The following is a 24,406-nucleotide window of genomic DNA, read 5'->3' on the forward strand; positions in this document are numbered from 1 at the left end:
TTGCTGCTGAAAAGTTCTGAACTAACAAAATTGGCCAAAACGCGTGAAAAAAAAAGAAAAAAAAAAAAGAAAAAGAAAAAAAAGGCTGAAATGGTTGAAAACGCAAAACGTGCGTTTGGGAAACGCAAACGCGCTTCCCAAACGCACCTTTAACCTCCCTCTTTCTTCCACCAATTTTTCATCCTCTCACTTTTCACCCAGCTAAACATAGAGATTTTAAAGTAAACCATCCTAATACATGTAAACAAGAAGAAAAAAATATAAAGAAAACAGCTAAAGCACTCATAGCCAGAAATAAATAAAGAAAAATAGCAAAAGCACATCACATGACCTGCAAACCTTTGTGTAAGTTTTCCATACATGATCAATCATGAAAGTCCCCCTTCTCTTTTTACCCTTCCTCTCCCAAGCTTTCAGAAAGTGCCATAATTTCTTGGTTAACAAGTACAATGTTGGTATCATCAGCTTGGTTCTTATAGTTTCCACCTAAAAATATTTCTGGAGAAGCACAAGCTACAATCTCCATAGCCCCACACAATACTCTTGAAACATGAAAATAACAGTGGACCTATCTTCTTTTTGTCAGCACAAAACAAACAAAATTTCAACCATGCAAAGGCCTTCGAATTGGAGGTACACATTACAGTCTCATATGAAAGACCACCGGAGTAGACCATAAAGCTAAGCTACATTAGCTTGAGTAACAAGTCTATTTGCTGATTAGGAGAATCCTAATTTTGGTAAGTAGATGTCATATATGTTCTCCTAAAGAATGATTAGTTCTGATGGCATGGATTCCTTTATAAGCCTTTCAGGTGGTGATCATGTTGAACTGGAATCTGGAAAGCTGCTGTGGGATTGTCGAAATAACAGGTCCATATCTCTGAAATGGGGCAAAAGCAATACTTCAGGCTTCAGACAGCATAAATTTTGAAAAGCATTATGAACAGAGTGGACTGCAAGCCACAGTCAATGACCGTCCTACAATTGCAGGTGCAGCCAATATAGCAGGTCATATGTTAAAAGTAGGACCTAGCAGTTATGAACTCCATGCTACACATGCTCCAGGTTGGTCACGTGTAATACATGGTTCACCTTTATTTGAGAAAAAAAGATACAGGTGCTGTACAGCTGTGACTATGGCTAGCATTCTCCTCATATGAGTAAGCATTATTACTAGGCGTAACATCAGGGAGACCATTATCATCATCTCTTTCTCTGTTTGACACATTTGCAGGATGTTAATGCCTCCTCTAATGGCACTTGCCTTTGATTTTGATTATTGGGGAACGATTGTCACAAAGGCAATAAGGAGGAAGAAGGCTTTTATGTTGCCATACCTGAACATTATCATAGAGCTCAAAAAGGGGAACAGCAAGCAATTTCAGATTTTTCGGTACAGCAAAATACTCTCTTTCAGACAAATGAACAATGTAAAGCTTCTTACACTCCTGGATCATGAAAACTTTTAAAGGTAAGTTCAGCTCAAAAGACAACTTTGATTAGAAAAACATGTCCATTGTTTTGAAAGAGATAATGGCTGTACCTTGGGTTTTGTGATGTGGGGAGGGCAGTAAGGATACATCACCGTTTCAAAGTTTGGTCTCCACCAGATTGCCACGCACTCACCAATCTGCAACAAAATGCAACAATCTTTCAAATGCAATAAAGTATTTTGACTACAAATTCTAAACATGTTTCCTGCCAATCTAGTAAGATGCCTAGAAATAAGGGCCAAATAACTTGCAACAACATCAAAGCCTTAGGCCCCGTTTGGTTGGGATGAAAACAGGGAGGATGGAAAAGAAGGAGAGGAAAATAGGGTGAAAAATGAAATTTTCCCTTGTTTGGTTCAGGAGAGAAAACAAGAGAAAAAGAAAATGGTGTAGAAAATTTTCCCTCCAAGCCCACAAAATTTTTTCCTCCCAATTTGGGAGGAAAACTAAGGGGAAAAGATGATGTGGGCAGTAAATTACACAAATATCCTCATCTTTACACATAGCACGTCTCCACGTTGCCCTTCTCCATCCAATAGCCAACTTTTTGTCTTTCCTTTTCTTTTTTTTTTTGCCTGGATAAAATTTCTTCTAGTTTGCACAGTACGTTGACGTTGGTTTGGTTTTGGTTTTGTTTTTTTTTTTTTTGTAGATAAAATTTTGCACAGTACACGTTGGTTCTTTTTGTTTGTTTTTATCTTTTCTTTTTTTTTTTCTAATATTCTTTTAGGATTTGCTTATTTTATAAATAAATAAATAAAAATAAAGTGTCCATACAAATTTTTTTTAACAATAAATGTGTTACTTTTTGTATATATATTTAGTAAGGACATAATGATAAATTTATATCAACTTTATTTTTCATCTTCTCATTTTTTATTTCAACCAAACAAAAAAAATTTCCATCCCTATATTTTTTCACCCCTCCAACCAAATACAAAAGAGGGAAAACTAAATTTTTTCTATCCTCTCACTTTTCCATCCTCCCAACCAAACGGACCCTTAGTGCGATTTTTTTTTTTTTGTTTGAGTCAGCTATGGATTCTCAACAAATTAGCTAAGGTCAGCCACAAGTAACCAATGTGTTTGGAGGACAGAAGAAGAAGAAGGATATATTAGGTCCGTTTGGATACCGCTTATTTTGTTGAAAACTAAAAACACCGTAGCAAAATAATTTTTAAATGTGTGAATAATACTGTGAGACCCATTTTTAATGAAAGCTTTGGTGAAAAAACGTGTTTGTGGGTACCGTGAACAGTAGACGGGACCCACTGGAAGTGTGTTTCAGCGCTAAAACGCGCTTCAAAAAAAAAAAAAAACGCAGAAGCATGTCAGCACTATCCAAACGCACACGTTGTCTATCCTTACGTTTTGGTAGCAAAAGGAAAAAGAAAATTATAAATATGGGAAGCAGGAAAGGAAATTACAAGAGAAGTGCTTGAAATTCTTTGACATCCATCATCAGGTAATTTATGACTGCACCAACCCCCCCCCCCCCAACCCACCCCCCCCAAAAAAAGAGAAGAAGTAAATAATGCTGATTTTTAGCTCTCTCTGTTTGCATTAATCTTCTTCCAAAATTTAGTTGGGGAAAACAAAAGCATCTAAAAATATAGGCACATATGCTTCATTACAAGGAAAATTACAAACCTGCCAATTAGGCTGAAGTGAAGGTTGATTGGCGCCCAATTTGCTCGTCAGTTTCCTCTTCAAGCCTTCAATTTCTGCAAAGATTGGCAGAAACATCAGAGAGAGAGATGCAGGGGAATTCCTGAATAAATAGTACCATTTTCTCCAGGCTTCAAACGTCCCCCAGGAAGTTTGCAGAATGTGTTTCCAATTTGCAAAAGAAGAATGTGAGGATGCTTATGTTCTTGCACCTGCACAGTAAAAGGAAAATATTCAGGGGAAAATTAAAGAATGGAAGTGTGTATACAATCAGAGTGTGTTTGGATGAACTTATTATCACTGGCTTATTTAATTTAAAAAATAAGTCAGGTGAAAGTACAGCTGGACCTTGAAAAGGTGAAGCCTTAAAAAGTTGTACTTAAGCTAGAGATGAAAATACACTGGCATTTTAAGCTAAAACAAACAGAGTCAACAGCCACTAACACAACTAATTCTAATTTCATTCTCTGGATACTGGTTATAGAGAAAAGAACTCTATAATGCAGCTGTACTTATTGCTCATCACCAAAGCACAGTTACAATAAAATTTGGAATGGCAATATTTTTAATTCTGATGCCAAGTTCTGCAATATGAAGCCTACACCTTTTTTTTTGGGGAGAATTGTTGATTCATAATGCATTTTTGTAAGCCTGGGACATCAAGCTTTAATTCATATAGAAACTAATGCTATGTTTCTAAAATTATTACTTATATATAAAAAAAAATGGGGAAAGAAAAAAAAAAAAAAAAAAGCAATATGCTAAGGCTTTTTTTTTTTTGATAAATAACGGAATTGTATTAAAAGAGAAAAGCCAGGTACACTGGGGGTGTACATGAAAAACAGTACATCAAACACTTAAATTACAAAAATCAAGCATTTCTAAAAAATTAGAAGGAAAAAGATTAAAGGACGAACTCCACTCCAGCAAGGTATGAAAAAGGAGAGATTTAAGATCCAAAATAGACTGTTCCTTCCCTTCAAAACATCTTGAGTTCCGTTCTCGCCAAATACACCATAGGACACAATGAGGGACAGCCCTCCATAAATCAATGCTCCGATGCCCACCAAATGAACCTTGCCCACTCAAAAATAAATCAGTAACAATATGTGGCATAACCCAATGGAGACCAAAAAGAGTCCACACCATAGACTATAACTCATAGGCAATAGGACAATGAAGAAGAAGATGATTCACCGATTCCCCACCTTTTTTACACATATAGAACCAATCAATAATTGCAACACCCTTATACCATAAGTTCTCAAGAGTCAAAATCCTACCTATAGCGGCGGTCCAAGAGAAGAAAGCAACCCTAGGATGGATCTTTGAACACCACACAAATTTCCAAGGGAAAGAAGTTACAGGAGTAGAGGAAAGGGAGAGATAGAACTCACTCATTTTAAAATACTTATTCCTTGCTGGTTTCCAACATAGTTTGTCCTGACCTTTACCATTAAAAGGCATAGAATTGATAAGATCTAGAAAGGTGTAGAAGTGTTTTGTTTGCCAATCTTGGGGAGCCCTAGAAAATTGAAGATCCCAGTGAAACCTTTGATTAGGAAAGTGCATAACATCCTTAATAGAAGACTCCTTATTACAACTAATGTTATAGAGTTTCGGAAATGCCTCCCAGAGAGTACAACCCCCACACCACACATGATGCCAAAATTTAATTCTATTACCAACACCAACCTTGAACTGAATGGATTTTGACAAGGCTAACCAGCCTTGTCTTATGGTTCTGCAAAGACTAACACCATGAGGAGTAGAGACACCTTTTGTACACCAACCACCCCAATCATTCCCATATTTAGTCTCAATGACCCGCCTCTAGAGGTGAGTTGTCTCTCTTCTATATCTCCACAACCATTTCCCCAACAAAGGTTGATTGAAGATTCTCAAATTTCTAATGCCCAAACCACCAAACTGCAAGGGAGTACAAACCTAGGCCCACTTAACAAGACGGAATTTACAAGACTCATCTATCCCACCCCATAAAAAATTCCTCTGAAGTCTCTCAATATGATTAGCAATATCCATTGGAATAGGGAAGAGTGAAAGGAAATAAGTAGGCAAGCTTAAGAGAGTGCTTTTAATTAAAGTAATCCTACCTCCTTTTGATAAATATAACCGCTTCCAACTCGATAACCTTCTCTCCATTTTTTCTAGAATAGAGTTCCAAATTGCCCTATCCTTGAATTTAGCACCCAAAGGAAGTCCCAAGTAAGTCATTGGCAGAGAAGACTATCTACAACCCAGCAATGCCACAAGCTCCCCCATATAAGACACCTCTCCAACTGGAACTAATTCTGACTTAGCCAGGTTAATGTGCAGCTCTAACACCACTTCAAAAGAGGATAAAATATCCTGCAAATATTCAATCTAACTTATAGAAGCATCACAAAATATTAACATATCATCTGCAAAGAGAAGATGGGTCACCATCAGTGGAGTATTTGTCCTGGTACCAACAGTGAAACCCGAGATGTGTCCAGCCAGAACTACACCATCCAACAAGCGGCTTAATGCCTCCATAACAATAGCAAATAAGAGCGGGAAGAGACGATCGCCTTGGCACAGCCCCCTAGAGCTCCCAAAAAAATCCTTAGGGGTGCCATTTATCAGAATTGAAAATCTCGCCGTGGAGATACAAAACAAAATCCACTTTCTCCATTTCTCAAAAAATCCACACTACTACAGCAGATACATAAGAAAATCCCAACTGACATGATCAAAAGCTTTCTCCACATCTAACTTACATAAAACCCCTGGAATCCCTGCCTTGAGTCTACTATCCAAACACTCATTAGCAATCAAGATAGAATCTAGGATTTGCCTATCCAGAACAAAGGAATTTTGAGACTCGGAGATAATCCCAGTAATCACCCTTCTTAGTCTATTAGCCAGCACCTTGGAGATGACTTTATAAATACCACCCACTAGACTAATAGGTCTAAAGTCTCTCACATTAACAGCATCTACTTTCTTTGGAATGAGAGCAAGGAAAGTTGCATTAAAATTTTCTCAAAGACAACTTGTAAATTAAAGTTTGCAAGAAGCTCCGTGATTTCAAGTTTTGAAAAGCCCCAACAAGCCTTAAAAAAAGCCATTGAGAAACCATCTGGTCCTGGAGATTTATCACCATTACATCCTTAGATGACACCAAAAACCTCCTCTTCCTCAAAGGGTCTATCCAACCAAGTAGCCTCCTCCTCAAAAATTGTAGAGAATGCCACTTCATCTGGCATAGGTCTTTGACCCTCATTTTTAGAGTACAATTGTTTGTAAAATTGAGAGATGCATGCTGATATAGAATTCGGATCCAATGTCAACTCACCATCCACCAAAAGATTGTTTATGTTATTAAACCTTCTGTGGGAGTTTGTTGTTCTATGGAAGCAATATGCAAAGGCTTGCCTAAGATTCCTATACCTAATCTGCAGTGTTTACACTATCTCACATTGATGCAGGAAGCAAGAAGAAAATTTTATTTCAATTTAGTTTTATTTCATTTTGGAAGTCAACTGTATTTTATTTAAGGTATTATTTGTTAATTGGGTTATTAATATTTTTATTTAATTTCCTAGGGTCAAGGTTATTTTTGTGATTCAATTATTTTGTTGGCAACAATGGCTTGGGAATAATAATTCTGATATTTAGAATTTGGTTCCAGGTTGTTTGATGTGGATTATTTGGACAAAAGGAAATCAGATTTCTTTCGAGGATACGGAGAAATATCTAGCTTAGGGTGTGTTTGGCATGAATTATTTTTGCCAACTTATTTGACTATTTAGCTTATTTTTACTTCTATTCATGGGTCTCACTGCATTTTTTGGTACTATTCATAGGTTTTACTGTACTATTTCAGTTAACTTTTACCTTTATCTATAGTACTTTCATCAAAAAGTTTTTAGTTTTATCAAAATAAACGGATCTCAAACGGACACTTAGTTGATAGATTCGTGCCAGCGAACTCTCTTCGATTGGTCTCAGTGTTGGGGTCTCTTGGACTGTTCTTCTCTTAATGAATTTTCTTTTGTCTCTTAGCATAGCTTTTTGATTCCTTTGTTTCTTTATTTTTTGTGTTGTTCTTTTTTCATTATCGTCAACACCCTGTATTCTTTCTTCTCTTTCTTTTTTAATAATATTACTCTCTTATCTATCAAAAAAAAGAGATTTCCCAAGTCAATTACAATTAGGGTTTCCTAAGTCAACTAGAATTAGGGTTAAGCCATAGTCTATATCAGCACAATATTGCACTCCTATGGAGACAGTTTACTTCACACGTTTATGATGAATAAAATTTCTGCTAGAGATTTCTCCAATGTTCTGGTGCAGGGTCCAGCCAACCCTGGGTGTTGACTTTAAGTTTGTTCTCTCTTACTTGATCCTGAGTCTCCTAAGTCCTAACTCCTAAGTTATCTATCTTTACACATAAGCAGCCATACAACACAAATGAGCAGTAATAAAATGTATAAATTAGGTAGAAGAAATAATTATTCAAACATCTAAACAAAAAAGAAAAAGGTGGCTATTTTGGGTTGAAGTGGCAAACACTGACCAGTAGGATTGCTTCAACACTAGTCCTCATGCCTTCTTTAAAATAGCTGTAAACCAAAAGGAGCTTGTCAGTCCACCCATCATAACATGAAGACAAGTTGGAATATCAGATTGGTTCAGTCAATTATACAAAAAATCACTTTACATTATCAGTCAATTCTCCCTAAAATCAGCTATGAAAATTAAGAAACATATACCTAAGTGGGAACCTCTTATCACAAAGTAAGCTCTATGATATACATATATTACAAGGCAAGTCCGCATGATCCTCCTAATCCTCAATATATAGGTTTATGAATCAGTTCAATAGGCGGAATCTAAAATTGATCAAAATGCAGAGAAATAATCAAAATATGACCTTTTATTAAGTAAACTCTTATTCAAAAAGGGAGATAGATCAACCGCACAATGTGCATATTGAACTACTCCCAAAGAATTACTGTATCAAGTTGGTATATTTTAAAAAACCTAGAAAAGAAGAGGAGGGGCTGCTGCCAAATACATTCTTCCAATCTTACAATGATCTCAATATTTATTATCATTAGACTGTTTAACACTATCAAAAGTTCTACTATTTGCCTCTCCGGCCAAATGATCCACAACACACAAGGGAGTAGCACTCCCAATCTTTTATTTCCTACAATGATGAAATTTCCATTGCCAACATTCCCACATCTAAATCACTGTCTTCAGCTTAACCCAAGATACCCTGAAGAGAGTAAATAAAAATGACCACAAATTTCTCACTATCAAAAAAAAAAAATTTTGATCCACTGACTCTCTGCTATTCTTGCACGTCCAATTAATAATCAAAACGTGACAATTCTGAAGATTATTCACTGTAGGTATTTTCCCTAGGGCTGCCATCTAAAGGGGGGGGGGGGGGGGAAGAGAAAAATGAGCAATCTTGCAAGGTACCATACGTCAAAATTTCCAATCTTATATAAGCTCTATGAAGTTTGATCCTAAGCTTAGCATTGTGGAAAATGAGAGCGCAACAAGTAAAAGAAACTATTCCCGAGTTCCAGCTCCCAATCTTGGAAAGGCTAACAAAATCAAGGGTTCCAATTATGAACAGTCGATCTTCAAACTTCACTCAGTGATGAGCATAATACCCTCTAGACTACCAAGTGAAATTTGTTGCATTCTCCATCCCCCCCAACCCCCCCCCCCCCCCCCCACCCCAAAACAAAAAAAAAAAGGAAATTCTCTTTGAATCTTTTATATAACCTATTGGCAGTGTGGATGGGCATGGTAAAGGGTGGCATGAAAAAGCTAATATATTTTTGAGAAGAGTGATCTCCCCCTTTTGAAAAAGCTTGTTCTATCCTACAAACCTCCTCTCCATTTTTCCTCAATTACTGTATTCGACACTGCGGAAGCCTTAAGAGGAGATCCCAATGACAAACCTAATATGTCATAGGTAGATGACCCAACCTACATAACTACCACACGGTTTGGTTGGGGTTTGCATCCTGAGTTTGAATCCATGGGCCATGATGTTGGTTCACTTAGGATTCCCACCAACTGATGCTATAAGACCTCTAGTGGGGTTGGGATTATTAGACTGTGGCTGAATGCACCTAAGGAGTGGCTGTGCCTTTGTGGTCCCTTTGCAATCTAGGGCATTGGTTCCTAGGGGGAGGGTTTACATGAATGGCCACCCCCACCCACTTAACAACTTTATATCGAATTAATATTTCAAAACCCCACCATTAGATTATATGTTCTCTTTGATTTTAACATGCGCTCCAAAATTCCATGCCAATTGAATTTTATTTACTATATAATCCAGAAACTTATGATTTGTGTATAATTTTAAAATACAACAAAAATACACCCTAAAACTTGAATATTTTGCGGAAGAAATAGTCATTAATCTCTAATCATCATGATATTTTATTGATAGACAATGCACCAAGTGCAATTTGAGTCCAACCATCACAACTATGGGATCTATCAAAAAATAGAAAGTGTGATAAATAGAACTCTTGTTACTATTGACTGTGTGCAAATTACATCACTAAGCAAGCCTAAGAAAATATCACAAACTAACTAATTCTAACCAATTACAAAATCAAACATGGAAAATGTGCAGGGAGAAAATCTAAGCAAAAATACAATCTCTGACAGGATCAGAAGTAGTCTCTAGTAAGTGTGAAATTTCCAAGAAAACAACAACCACTTCCAAAATTGACTTGCATTGTATTGTACCACTCCACAATGTAATCTCGAAGCGAAAATTTGACATCCTAACAGTACAATGCACTCGTGCACAGCATACACATACAATAGAAACTCAAAACTACAAAATGCTAATGAGGCCCTAATAAAAGAGCGTGTTCTATGGTTTTTTTTTCCCCCCACAAAAAAAGAACAAAAAATAAATCAGAAAAATAAATTTTGATGCAACCATTTCTTTTCTCAGCGACCAAAAACCAAAGATTTGTTAGTGGTATGAAATGGGATTTAGTTCCAAAACCTAAGTAATTTAGAGAGCTAATGTTTGGTTACCAGATTAGAAGTTGAAAGAAAAAAGAGGACTAGGGTTTAGGAGAGAGAGAGAGAGAGAGGAAGTACTTGAGTTTCATGCGAGCAAGACGATCGGCGACGGAGGAGTCTTTCTCAATCTTGGGCTCTTTGGTACCGAAGGTGTAGCTGGAGAGTGGGTACGTGTTCACCACAGTTGAGCTCACCATATCCTCCATTGATTGATTGAATTTCCCAAACTGATCCAAAGACAAGCCTAGCTGAGTATTAAAACGAAGAAAAACAGACTGTGCTTGGGCAAGCAGTGACGGAGGGGTGGGGCCGCGGGAGTTGTTTATATATATAGGCAATCTCTGCATCAACATGTTTAATTTTGTTAATGGATTATTTTAAATTTTTAATAAAGTTTTAATACTGCTTTCATGTAAAAAAAAAAAAATCACTTTTTTTCTCATAAATTTTTTTAAAAAAATCCTAAATTAAAGCCTAAATATCCGAAAATGTAATCAATTGTCTTAAAGATATTAATTTAAGAAATATTTTTAGAAACTTTTTATTACCCACAAAAAAAGGTTTTAGTTGTTTTGCAAATGCTCTAAACACACCGTTTGGGCTGTTTTGATTTTGGGCGTGTTTGATTTTTGTTAGGCAGGTTTGTTTTGACTTCGCCTTAATAAGTTTTTTTTTTTTTTTTTTTTGAGAGAAGCCTTAATAAGTTAATCTTTGAAAATATGTTTAGAAAATATCCAAAACAAAAACCCTTTTTGATATGTATTTGCTCCTCTGCCATGTTGGACCTATACTTTAAAAAGTATTGTATTATTGGTGCACATTTTTCATATTCATAAATCATGTACCGTGTGAAATGTATTGTATTCTGCATAATACATGGACATATAAGTTTAAATTGATTTTTTGTGTGCTAGAATTTGTACTTTGACTTAAGTCAAGAGAGTTGTTATACTTGTTTTGAATTTAAAATTGTGGATATTTGGTTGAACTTATTGAGATCTGTTTGAGACCCGCTTATTTTGTTGAAACTGAAATTTTTTTGCTGAAAGTACTGTAAATAAAAGTAAAAGTTAACTAAAATAGTACAATGAAACTCATGAATAGTACCAAAAAGTACAGTGGACCTCATGAATAGTAGCAAAAATAAACTAAATAGTAAAATAAGTTGTCTTTTTAATTTTGAACCAAACACACACTAAAATAATATGTTAAAGATTTTTTATTTTTATCTCTAAAATAAAGAGAAATATAATATTATATGAAAATGCAAAAAAAAATTTGTACAGTAAATAATGTACTAACTGAAAATATAATATCATACGTATCACATCACATCATTTGACATGGGGCAATATGGTGTCATTTGATAGCCATTGCGAGGCAACACAATGGATTTGTGAGTCTCGAATTCCAATGTTTGACACCGCCCAATGGATTTGAGTATGATTGGAAGAAGAAGAAAAGTGAGAAAAAGAAAAGAACCATATATTGGTTGGCATGATGGCTTCTATTTACTAAATTGCCTTTTTTTTGGGTTAAAAACACAAAACCCAATACTGAGAACACCTAAGAGATGAATGGAAAACTCATAAACAAGGAATATGGTGTCATTTGGTAGCCATTGTGGGGCAACACAATGGATTTATGAGTCTCGAATTCCAAGGTTTGACACCACCCAATGGATTTGAGTATGGTTGGAAGAAGAAGAAAAGTGAGAAAAAGAGAGGAACCATATATTGGTTGGCATGATGGCTTCTATTTACTAAATTGCCTTTTTTTTGGGTTAAAAACACAAAACCCAATACTGAGAACACCTAAGAGATGAATGGAAAACTCACAAATGAGCAAATGAAGATAATACTATTTAAATTTTCTTTTATTTCCAATGAATTCACCCTATTCTCCTCTCTCAATAAATTTGTGAGTTTCTTATGAATTTTCTACTTATATATATGTTTTACCATCTATGGATATAAGTGATGAAACAACATAATTTCGTAGATATTCTGTCGAGGGGGAAATTGATGCCTCTATCCAGTGGCGAAGCCAGGAATTTATCTTTGAGAGGGCCATATAATTTTTTTTTTTTTTTTTTTTTTTGTGTGTATGAAATGTAAAATGGTCGTTTCAATACTTCATAACTCAATTTTTTCCATTTTATTTGTTGAAATAATTGTTAAAATACCTATACGTTCATTTTAAAGATAATGAATGTTTAATTATTGTAATTTGTTGACACATATATTTATAGATTGTATTTTATTTAAATGAAAATTATATTTATTTTTAGACTCTCTTAAATATGTAGGTATATTATTAGGTATAAATGGCCAAAATGATAAGATTATTTGAAAACTATCAAATTATTTAAGATATTTTCAAAAAAAAATTATTTTTTTCAAAAATTTTGGGGGGGCCTAGGCCCCCCTTGGTCATCAAGTGGCTCTGCCACTGCCTCTATCTAAGATGTTGGGAAGCCAAGCTGAAACTCGACTATGGGCACTTGAAATGATACCCAAAGGCTTTCGGCGTGATGACAAAGCCTATCCAAGCAAGAAACAAAGGCTATGCTTGACAAAACAACAACAAAAGCCCAATGAAAAATATGTTACAATACTTAATTAGTACATTAGTGGTCCTAGTCTGATAGTTCAAGTGAAATAAAATCTCATGCAGTAAGGGTAAAATTACACTTAGTCCAAAAAAACAGATTTAAACAGTCTAATGGTCAATAATTAAATAAGTTTAGGAATGTGTTAACTCCTAAGGGTCCTAGCATGTCTCGGTTAAGGGAGTTCATTATACTTTCAGCCATCATTACATCAATATGAGGGAAAAGTTTGATTGTTACATATACATTATATCCTTCAACCATAAAATAAAAAGTAAAAATTAAAGGTTCCATGGGAAGAGGGAAATGATTAATTGGCATGGTGTGAAAGGAGAGAAGGATTTCACCTCAATGCAACAAGTGCTAAACTAAGATTTTGGTAAGTGTGTTTTCATAAGGCATGAATAAGACAATATAGGTTGTTTTGAGTGAGCAGGACGAGATTAACTCTGAGGTTAAGGCTTTCTGTGAGTAGTGGGCTGTTTGTGGGTAGTGGGAGACATTTATAAGCTGTGATTGTGTGAAGGAGAAGGAAGAATGTTCTGAGATTAGATGAGTGTAGGCTAAAGGGGATGAGCAATGAGCTTAAAGAAAGCCAATCCACTAGCAAAAATGGCAAATAGACCAAGGGTTTCAGAGGGAGTAGTTGTCCCTGTGGGCTGAGATGCTTATGTTTTTATAATGGAGTTTTAGGAAAGCATTAATTAATATGAGTCCAATTAAAAACGTAGGGTTAATCAGAGGTGGGGAACCAAGGTTAATCTTCCTAGGATTTTTGGTCATAAGTAGAAGGTTTACTTTATGAGCTGCTTTGCTTCTTTGGGTAATGATGGGATTTTGGAGTGCTTTGCATTAAATGCCAAGATTTATGGGGCTGAGCTAAATTAATGTGATTGAGGTGTGTATTAAGAGCAAATCCTAAAGTTGCAACTGAGTTTTAGACCCCCAAGAAGTAAGATTCAATACCCCAAGCTAGATGTTAAGTTCTAAGCCTACTTTAGGGGGTTCCTTTGGAGGTCCCTTTATGCCTTCCAAACCATATGTTCCCAATTTTTCCCCTCTAGGATTCATGGGCTTGGGATGTGAATCATGTCTTGAACGTTTTTAACATTTATAGCATCAATTTGCTAGAGCTTGAATAATTTGGTTTTAGCTCCCCTTCCACTGGAGTTGCAGTATTGAGGAAAGTGATGGAGTTCCATCATCTTTTAGGCTTTAGCAACTATAACAGCCCTTGGGCACTATTCATGTCAGGTAGTGGGTGGCAGAAAACTGATGTGATAGCCCCTAGTTCATCCTCAAAGGCCTAGTTCTCTTGTAGGGGTCTCTAGTTGCCTTTTTGGTTAGGGATGAACAAGGGCTGGTTGTCCACTCTCACTCTTTTATCTCTTATTGGTGCCTTTTGGATCGGGCTTGCTTACCTGGGCTGGTTCCTTTGGGCCGGGTTTTGGATATCTTCAATCGGGACTTGGGCTTTTGATATTGCCAATGAAGATTGGGCTTTTGATATTGCCAGTGGGAACTAGGCTTTGATGTTGCCAATAAAAATTGGGTTTTGATGTTGCCAATGAAAATTTGGCTTTAAATATTGCCAATGAGAATTGGTTTTTTGGATAAATAAACTACTATGGGTTTAAACCATAGGTTTTGATTATGGACTTGAATTCCATTGATAAAGTTGTTTTGCCATGGATTTGAATTGTGGGCTTTTCAAACATTGTCAAGCATAAGTATTCTTGGTCTCTAGAAAATATTAGATTTTGTCTCACTCACTGAATAATTTGGGCTTTTACGAGAAAGTATTGGGTTTTATAGCATATCCCAATTTTGTGGTAGAAAGGAGAAAGGTTGTGGGGGCTAACATAGTGATAGTTGGAAAAGATATTTAAGCATGTCCAATAATACATTTAAAAGGAAAATAAATAGGCGTTATTTAAATAGCATTAGGTGCAAAGAAAAGTACCCCAACATATTCCATGCCAAAAAAAAAAAAAAAGTTAACAAAAATTGGGTATGTTTAGTATCGATTCTTATACTACTATTCAGGGGTCGATAAGCTAATTCCTGTATTTTTATTTATTTATATATAGGTAAAGTAAACAATCACAAAACGGACCCTTCTTGAAAATTGGGAAAAAATAAAAAAGCTTTTTATTAGAAATCATCATGTAGTAAATCAACAGAGTCTAAAGTGATTTATCTTTCCCTTTCAAGTTTACCAACTATGATACGTATCAAAATATGACTTTCAAGCAAAGTTTCAAATTAGTGGATACTGCCACCAATTAGAGGGGCGGTATAATTTGCATTTTAAGCTGATTTGATAAAATAAATTTACTAATTTTACACTTCTTTTAGCTTTCGTTGGAAAATATTAAATGTGGTGGAGATAAATGAAGGGTTTGGATTGTCACATGAATATAAGTTTAGGATTTAAATTGGCATAATAAAAAACATATGATGAAACAAACATAATAAAATACAAACGCAATACGATGTATTTTTTTTTCCTCTCCCAAATATTTAATTCATTTACAAAAATAATTTAAAACTAATTTTTTTTTGGACTTCGGCCCCAAAAAGTGATGAGCTCCAAAATTTGGCTTTATTTCTTCACAGTTGTACACCGGCTCATTACATTTCAGCAGCAGTTTCCCTATTTCATCACCTTCAACAAAGCTTTAGCGGTGAGTCTATGTTTCTCTCAAGCGTTTTTAGTATTGTATCTGACCAAAGAAAGACATCTTTTATTGTATACTACAAACCAAAAGATGAGCTTTGCTAATACTAAGTAAAATTGAACCATTTGATTACTAATTTGGTGGAATTAATGAGGTTTATTGACTGGTAGTTGAAAAATAGTTAATGGGTTTTCTGTGAGATGGATAGATTGAGCAAAATTTTTGGTCATATTTTGATGGCCAGAAAATATCATTTGAAAGGCTGAATGATTGTGAGTAAGCTGGACTGTGATGGGTTTAACATAAAATTTTAGAGTTACTTCTTAAAAAATAATGAACGAAAAAGTTTAGTGCTTCCTGGAAGTGGTATTGAAAACCCTCCAATGTTTTGGTGGTTATAGCCATATGAGCTTAGATACTCAGGGGATAATTCACTGAATATTTCCAAAATTATGGACTTTAAAAAAAAAAAAAAAAATTATGTACATGAGTTATTCAAGGTGATACTGATTCTCTGGTAATGCGGATCTGTGCACATTTTTTCTTTATATCTTATAAGGTGGTATATCTTTGAAGTAAATGGCAGGTAAGGCTTTGTTTGCAGTTTTGAAAGAGTTGTTTTTTGAAATGGCAAAACTTCTACTAATCTTGTGCTTCTACTACTTGAAATACATATTTGATAATTGTTTAAAGAGTATCAACAATGAAATGATGAAATATATGACATGATGTGAATTGTGAAGTGTCTTCTTTTAAATTAGAAAATGCGAAGGACATGTTAAAAGAACAAGCTTTCAAGTGTCTATAATCTCAATAAAGTTGGCTTTCGATGGCTACACAGGATTGATATTTGATCACTAATTTGCTAGCAGGACCAGTTTGTAGGGAGCTTAAGGTGACAATGGAAAGCCAGGACAGAGATGAAATTCATAATTGTGTGATCAAGCTGGTAGTTTGCATTTCTTTCCCTTAAATTTCTTTCATTTTGGTTGTTGTTCATTTGGCATGGAGAAGCAGTGGAAGAGATGAGTATGTTGAACGTTAACTGCAGAGAGTTAATCCTCAAAAGCTAAGGGAGAAGGTTTATATTGGCTGTGGAGCTGGGTTTGGAGGTGACAGGCCAATGGCTGCTCTTAAGTTGCTTCAGAGAGTTAAAGAGCTAAACTATCTAGTACTGGAATGCCTAGCGGAGCGTACTCTTGCTGAACGGTATCAGTTTATGGTGTCTGGTGGCGATGGTTATGATTCTTGGAGTATGTGTCTACTATTCATACACAGTTCTAAATTCTAATATCCTTTTCAATAAAGTTCATATATAGTCCACCTTCAATCAACAATTTTTTTTTTAAAGCTTGGTGACATTTAATTAATGGTCTGGTTTATGTCCCCTCTAATGTTGCAAAAGTTGGGATGTGCACTGCCTAGCATAACTATTGAGAGGAACTCTAACCTTTTTGCTAGATTTGTGGACTCCTTTAGAAAGTAAGTGTTCAGTTGTTTGTAAATAGGCAATTTACATATCCAGAGACCAGGGTTTCGTAAAACTCTATGTGTGTTCACTCTTAATTGCAAAATGAGAGGGTTATATCATAAAAAAGCTATGACATAACTCTGTAAGTTGTCCATGCATGTCTTAATTTTGTTATGCTAATTGTATCTAGTCAGTTTTGTGATATATAGTTCTTATACTTTTTTCCCTGGGGTTATTCTCTGATACTTTTTGATGGTTTTGCAGTTTCGCATTGGATGCGTTTGCTTTTACCTTTGGCTATGGAGAGACGAACTTGCTTAATTACGAACATGGGTGCAAGTAAGAAACTAATATTAGCCAATATTAATTCAAATGGCACATCTCCTCCTTTTGTAAGAGAAAGGTGGAGGGTGAGGTTGTGGGTTCAAGACCCATTGGGTGCATGTGTAACTTCCTATAAAAAAAAAAATTATAATGCACTTTGCTTGGTACTTCTTTATGCTTTTAATAGATGGCTTATGTCTTATTCTTTGCCTTTTGAACCTTTCTCGTTCCCTTTCTGGAAAGTGGATCCTTGTGGTGCCCAAGAAAAGGTTAGGGAAATAGCTAGCAGCCTGGGGCTTAGTGTCTCTATTGCCGTGGCTCATGAGACTTTTGTCACAGAATCAGGTACTCTTAGTTGCATAAGAGAATGCTAAATGAATTATATAAAGATTGTCACATTACTGAAAAACCACTATTGTGCAACCTTTATATCTATCAAGGTCAATTAGGAAATTTAATTGAATACCATGCAGATGTTTCTTTCCCTTTATGTTTTGATGCAATGACTTTCAACTTACAACCCAATTATTTTCATTATGTATCCAGGATCACCATCCTCACTCGAGAAATCATATTTAATGGGAGGCGTAAGATTCTTGTCTTGCATGTTCTCTTCATTAGTATTTGATGTTCAAATAAAAAAAAAAAAAACTTGTATACTCCTTTTTATTTTTTTATTTTTCAAACTTCTGTTGTTACATGTTAGCCACATACAGTGTAGTCAAAGGCCATCTAGGCACTCGCCTAGACTCTTGCCTTCTAGGCAACCACCTGAGCACCTTAAACAGACTGTAAGGCATTTGAGGCAAGAGTCTCAATGAAATTCAGCAAAAAGGAAAAAAGAAAAAAGAAAAAGAGAGGCAGTTTTGTAATTTGGCAAAAAAGGATAGTTATATACTTCAATTCAAGTTAGTGGGTGTGTCTTTCTCTTGCATTCTTCTTTCTCACCTCTCTTTCTTTCTGCGTCAATTTAGAAATATATATATTTTTTTAGATTTCAATCATAATCTTTTAGCTTTAATAGTTGGTTCTCTCCCTTTTTTTTTTTTTAATTGTATATATGAGATTACTGTAAAGTTTGAAAAATTCAAACCATGCCTAACAAGCATTTGATACATACAATTTATAATATTTATATTTAGAGTTCAGTACCTTGGTTCACTCAGGTGAGCACTTTTTTGTCAACTCACGAGGATGTGCCTTAAGTTCATTTTTTTTTCCCTTTGACTACACTGGCTACATAATCCGAGGCACCTTTTCATTAGCATGTGATGCTTGCATAAATAAACCTTTTCTTTTAATGAATTATTTAATCACTATTGAAATTCCCCTCTTTTTTATTACTACTTTGTAAATCTGAATCCTATCTTTTTGTCTTAATGTATTAAGGGTGCTAGTACAAATCTGGGAGCTGCTCCTATTGTTGAATGTTTGGAGAAGTACCAGCCAAACGTGATAATAACTTCCCGGGTTGCAGATGCTTCCTTATTCTTAGCACCAATGGTATAAAACCTAATTTCTTCATATCCGCTCTTCTATACCCTCTTTTTGAATAAATTAGTAACATGTTTACCGAATTTTCTGAAACTGATTTTTATCAAATTTGTAATGTCGCTTCATGCATGCAATATTGTTTCAGTTTTAAATACTACAAATGATCACATCTATCAACTATGCTGCTGAAATATACCAGTCATCAGTGTGTTCAATGATTGTAGTTTTCTGCCCCTTCTCTCTTGGTCCAGATTATAAGTTGAAGTTAATGTTCTGATATATAACCAATTATTGAAGATGAATATTTGTTAGGTTAACATAGTTTGAATACAAAGATCAAGTACAAATAATTTCTTACTGCCTAGAAGAATTTTGCAACTTGATAAAGACTTGGGTTTACAAATGATGAAATATTGTTGTACTTTGTACCATGTAGTCAATTATTTGAGTAGCTATTTACTTTTTTAAGTTTTCCACTGCAGTATGGAATAATTGAGTCCTCTCATCTTGTCAACATTGCTGTTCTTTAATTTCCTTTTGGATAGTTAATTTAAAATCACATTGGTACATGATTAGGTCTATGAACTAGGTTGGAATTGGAATGACCTACAGCATCTAGCACAGGGGTCTCTGGCTGGCCACCTTCTTGAGTGTGGTTGTCAACTCACAGGGGGGTACTTTATGCATCCAGGTGACTTTCTCTTTTAGCTTGAGGTGTAATCAGGCGAAAGTGGTATTCTAGTATGAGTTTTATATGTGTGTAATGTTTTTCATTTTTGCTATTGCAGGAGACAAGTATCGAGACATATCTTTCCCTCAGCTCCTAGATTTGTCACTTCCTTATGCTGAAATTTGTTTTGATGGAAATGTATGTGTGGCAAAGGCAGAAGGTAGTGGTGGGGTATTAAATGTCAGTACTTGTGCTGAACAACTTCTTTATGAGGTTGGTGATCCAGGTGCTTATGTCACCCCTGATGTGGTAAGTTGGGTGTGTGTGGAATCAGTTTTTATGATTGTGGATATAAATGTGAAACAATTAAAAAATTGTCCTTGAACACAGATCATTGATATTCGGGATGTTTCATTCCACCCATTGTCAAGCTCTAAGGTTCTATGCATTGGGGCAAAACCATCTGCTGCATCAGTGCCTGATAAACTCCTGCGGTTGGTTCCAAAGGTATCTCTAGTGTGTATTATTCTGAGTTGGTTATATAGGAGTTAATGATAATTTAAGGACCAATTTTTTTATGGTCTTTGATGGAGTAGAACATTCTGCCTTTGTAATTAAATAGCATATTTTGAGGGCATTGTTTGATTGGATGCATGCTCTAGGCGGTATCCCCTCCATGTCTTTTGTTGATTTTATTGACTTTCTTTTCTTTTGAGTTGCACCCTTTGAAAAGGGCTAGTGCACATCCATTTTTTTTGTCTTTCCCTTTTATTTTTCTAATAAAATTTTTACTTATAAAAAGAAAGGGACCTATTTTCATGATTATCACGTTTCTAGCTTGCAAGTTCAAGTTGGCTGATCTGATGCTTATGTTCAGTCTTCTCACTTAAATTATATCATGTGTTTGAGTGATGCCCCAGCACATTCCCTTTGTTTTTTTTTTGATAAGCATTCCCCTTGTTCTTAAGTCATATATATATATATATATATATATATATATTTTTTTTTTTTTCTTTTTCTAATTTTTTAATATTTCTAATTTTCAGGACTGTGGATGGAAAGGATGGGGAGAGATATCCTATGGAGGATATGAATGTGTTAAACGTGCTCAAGCAGCTGAATTTCTGGTAGATAAGCTTGCTAGCTTTATATCTTTTAATGGTATTTTGACATAATTTAAGTGTGAACTAAATTAAATTTGACTTCTCAGAATGAATCTATATTGATTCTGCTGTTTGAAGGAGACTACTTGGAACATCAAATTAGTTTTGCTTATACCTTTTCTGAGAAGTAATATTTCTTTGATATTTTATTAGGTTAGATCATGGATGGAAGAAGTATTTCCTGGTGTTGACTGCCGTATACTTTCTTACATAATTGGGCATGATAGCCTCAAGGCAACCAGCATTGATGATAATGCTTCATTGTTGAAAACCATTGAAGATATTAGGTTACGCATGGATGGATTATTTGAGTTTAAGGAACATGCAGTCCAATTTGCTAGAGAGTTTTCAGCTTTATATACAAATGGACCGGCTGGTGGTGGTGGCATCAGGTCAGTTTCTTATCAGCTTGTGCATCCATGGATGTTACACTTAGTGTAACTCTTTGTAATATTACACCAGTCCATAATTCTTTATTGGATGAATGATTTGAAAATCCCACCGTTGGATTACATATTCTCGTTGTTCTTAATATGCATGCCAAGTTTCATGCTATTTGCTATCTGATCCACAAACTCATGTTTTATGTATATTTTGAACATTAAAAAAAATAAAATTTAAACATTTTATGATGAGATAGTTATAGAGCTTAGATCATATTGATATTTTACAAGCATAGAAAGGATATGGAGATAATGAAATCCAACTGTTGATTTGTCGAAAATACTCTTTTAGTGAAAAGTTATGGAGGGATATAGCATCACAAAGTATTAAGAAATTTGAACTTGACCTATATATATTGAGAAATTTACTGTGAGACCTTGCTACCTGTAATGATGATAGATTCACTGCTATACATGATTATTCTGTTTGTTTATTGAATGCAGCACGGGACACAAGAAAGAGATTGTTCTTCAAAAACAATTGGTACTCTCTCTCTCTCTCTTCCCCACCCCCTCCCCCCAGTAAAAAAAATGAAAGGAAATCACAGTGCTCCTAGGATTAGTACCTGGAGAAAAATTGGTCCAAGAGGTCAATTAAGGAACATGAAACTTTGTTGTTATCAAGCTATAATCTAATAGTTTTACTCTTCCTCTTATTTCTTTGAATACTTTTCATTTGCAGTCTAATGTTGACTGTCAATTTTAATTGAACTAAAACCTGTGATAATCTTTGCTAAGCAGGTTGGCTTGTCAAGTATATTCAGTAATTGATCAAAACCTTATATTTCACTTTGACATTATGCAGTACAAGTGAAGAAATTCTTGATAAAATGTTTAGTTATTCAGGTTGATCGTGAACATGTTCTATGGCAAACTGGAGTGAAAGAGTCTCTAATAATAGAATCCTGTGGCCAAGGAGCTGCCGTCGAAAGTCTAACAAAAACACATGTTTTGCATGAATCTGTATTGCCACCAAAGACACATGCTGATACTAGTAACCTTTTCATGGATTTACCGTCTCCCAAAATCAACCACTCTCCTGCTCCATCTGGCCAGAAGATTCCACTCTATGATGTAGCACATAGTAGAGCTGGTGACAAAGGAAATGACTTGAACTTTTCCATTGTCCCACATTTTGCTCCAGATATTGAGCGGTTGAAGTTGATCATAACATCCCAATGGGTAAAGGAAGTAGTCTCAACTCTTCTAAATACCTCCTCATTTCCTAATTCAGATTCCAATGATAAGGACAAATGTGTCGATGACCATGTCAAGGTGGAAATATATGAAGTTAAGGGAATACAATCTTTGAATGTTGTGGTACGAAACATTCTCGATGGTGGTGTCAACTGCTCTCGAAGGATTGACCGGCATGGAAAGACCATCTCAGATCTCATATTGTGCCAGCGAGTTGTATTGCCTCCCTAATAGGGTGGTGCAAGCTACAATGTAGCACGCTTTGTTCTTATGGGGTGAACAATCTGCAGTATTACCTTTCTTCCCCTCTTATTTTGAGTATGTTGTACACATTACAATGTTAAAACTTTGTCATACAATAAGTGTAATGGAACTTCGGAGCTGCTATTTGAATGTTTAAGTACATTGGATCTTGTTTCTGGTAATCTACCCTATGCATAAAAGGGCAATAAATTTTTTTTCGGAGTTTTAAAAAATTCTCTACCGGTAGTGAGGTTCTCAGGCCTTTTGTATTTTTCTTCCTTTTTTTCCCCCATAGGATACATTCTAGTATGGGATTTATTATGTAATTATCATGAAAAATTACTTAAAGAGTATTCCCTTTTCCCCTATTGAATTTATTATGCAATTATCTTGAAAAGAAAAAGTGGATGTTCTTTAATTCTGATTTCTTAGTATTAGTGCTTCTCCAACTGGTAATTGATTATAGGCAGTTGGTAACTGAAAAAGAATAAAACCTTTATTTCTTTTCAACCAATGCACTTGTCATCGTTTTATTATTTCATCTTCATGCTTTCATTGATGTTACAACAAAATTATAAAATATGTGCATTAAATTTTATAAGTTGTCTTTGAGATTTTTAATGGTCATGATATAATCAAATTTCTCATGTGCCTGGCACCTAAACTAGTTTGTTTGTTTGTTTTTTTTTTTTTTGCTAGCGGCACACTTTTTAATGCTAATATACCCTATTAGCTATACTTTTTTTTCCCTTCAATGAGTCAAATATTTTTGAGGAATTTAATAGAATTTCAATGTATGACATTCGCTTCATGATAATTCCTCTTTTTCATCAATTGGTTTTTGGTGTAAGCAAAGTTGATGAATTAGAATTGGCTATACATTCTTTTGTTGCTTCTCTAAAATTCCACCTTGCAATCTAGGATGGCTCTCAAAGTACCACACAGTTATTGTTTGTGGAGGGAATTTCACGTTAAACTGAGTGGAGAGTAAACTTTTGATCTATGTGATTTCACTGCTTTACCAGAAACCAAGCATACATAGGCAGGTCAAGGGATGTTGGTCTTATTTCAGAAACTAGCTAGTCCAAATTTCAATCTAAAAAACGCCAAGAATAGTAATCCTATCTGTAATGAAAAGTAAATTTCAGACATTGGATTTGTGTTGATTTGGAAACAACTTATTTAATTTTTTGCTAAAAGTGTGTTAAAAGATACTTGTACTTTGACAAAATAAGAAAAAATGAGATTTTAAAAAGCTGTAAATAAAAAATAAAAAATAAAAAACAAAAAACAAGCTTATAATCTAGTGCCAGTTGCAACCTAAATCTACGCAGATTTTCTTGCTGTAGCCTAGTTCTTTTGCTCTCGCACTTCTTGCAAGTTACAACCCCTTAACGTTTAATGGTTGTACCTTTGGAATACAACAAAGTACACCCCTAAAAATCGAGGAAAGAGTGGCAGCAGATAATAGCCGATAATATGAGACACACAATTATCTGATCAGATGGTTGGCTTTCCTATGAAGTATGAACAGTCTGGAGTGACTCACACAATTAGGACCGTTCGCATATTATGACACTCAAAACAATTTATCTATAACAGACATAACTACCTACCAAATCAGCTAATGATAAAAACAGTTGGCTTTAATTTTTTATCCCAAAATTTTTTTCACTATTGACAAAGTCAGAGTACTTACCTTATTTTGCTCCATTCATTCGGAGAATCCACAATTACAGCAATAAATTTCCATCTTTGCCTCGTAATAATGGGATCTCCAGTCACTTGTCCACCATGAACTAACACCGATTAAGGATCCGTCATAATCTGATATAAATGAGTTTTGTTTAGAAAAATCAAAGACTTTGTTCAATCCCATT

The 24,406-nt window shown here is 35.1% G+C and overlaps 2 protein-coding genes across 2 annotated transcripts; one reads left to right on the forward strand and one right to left on the reverse strand.

Moving 5' to 3' along the window:
* Window positions 1-274: 274 nt before the first annotated feature.
* On the reverse strand, window positions 275-10,544 carry LOC115957717 (pre-mRNA cleavage factor Im 25 kDa subunit 2-like). Its single transcript, XM_031076027.1, has 7 exons — window positions 10,308-10,544; window positions 7,729-7,774; window positions 3,283-3,376; window positions 3,147-3,220; window positions 1,547-1,633; window positions 1,341-1,451; window positions 275-883 (listed from the first exon to the last, which is right to left on the reverse strand). Exons 1-7 carry the CDS (start codon window positions 10,433-10,435, stop codon window positions 812-814), a joined length of 612 nt encoding a protein of 203 aa, XP_030931887.1. The 5' UTR covers window positions 10,436-10,544; the 3' UTR covers window positions 275-811.
* Window positions 10,545-15,349: 4,805 nt separating this feature from the next.
* Window positions 15,350-22,750, forward strand: LOC115957008. Its single transcript, XM_031075257.1, has 15 exons — window positions 15,350-15,527; window positions 16,394-16,470; window positions 16,573-16,774; window positions 17,257-17,331; window positions 17,560-17,661; window positions 17,863-18,127; window positions 18,461-18,482; window positions 18,706-18,819; window positions 19,387-19,501; window positions 19,599-19,789; window positions 19,871-19,987; window positions 20,527-20,607; window positions 20,797-21,035; window positions 21,531-21,570; window positions 21,933-22,750. Exons 2-15 carry the CDS (start codon window positions 16,423-16,425, stop codon window positions 22,512-22,514), a joined length of 2,193 nt encoding a protein of 730 aa, XP_030931117.1. The 5' UTR covers window positions 15,350-15,527; window positions 16,394-16,422; the 3' UTR covers window positions 22,515-22,750.
* Window positions 22,751-24,406: the final 1,656 nt, after the last annotated feature.

Source organism: Quercus lobata, chromosome 8 (genome assembly GCF_001633185.2).
Source record: "Quercus lobata isolate SW786 chromosome 8, ValleyOak3.0 Primary Assembly, whole genome shotgun sequence".
NCBI classification, from domain to species: domain Eukaryota; kingdom Viridiplantae; phylum Streptophyta; class Magnoliopsida; order Fagales; family Fagaceae; genus Quercus; species Quercus lobata.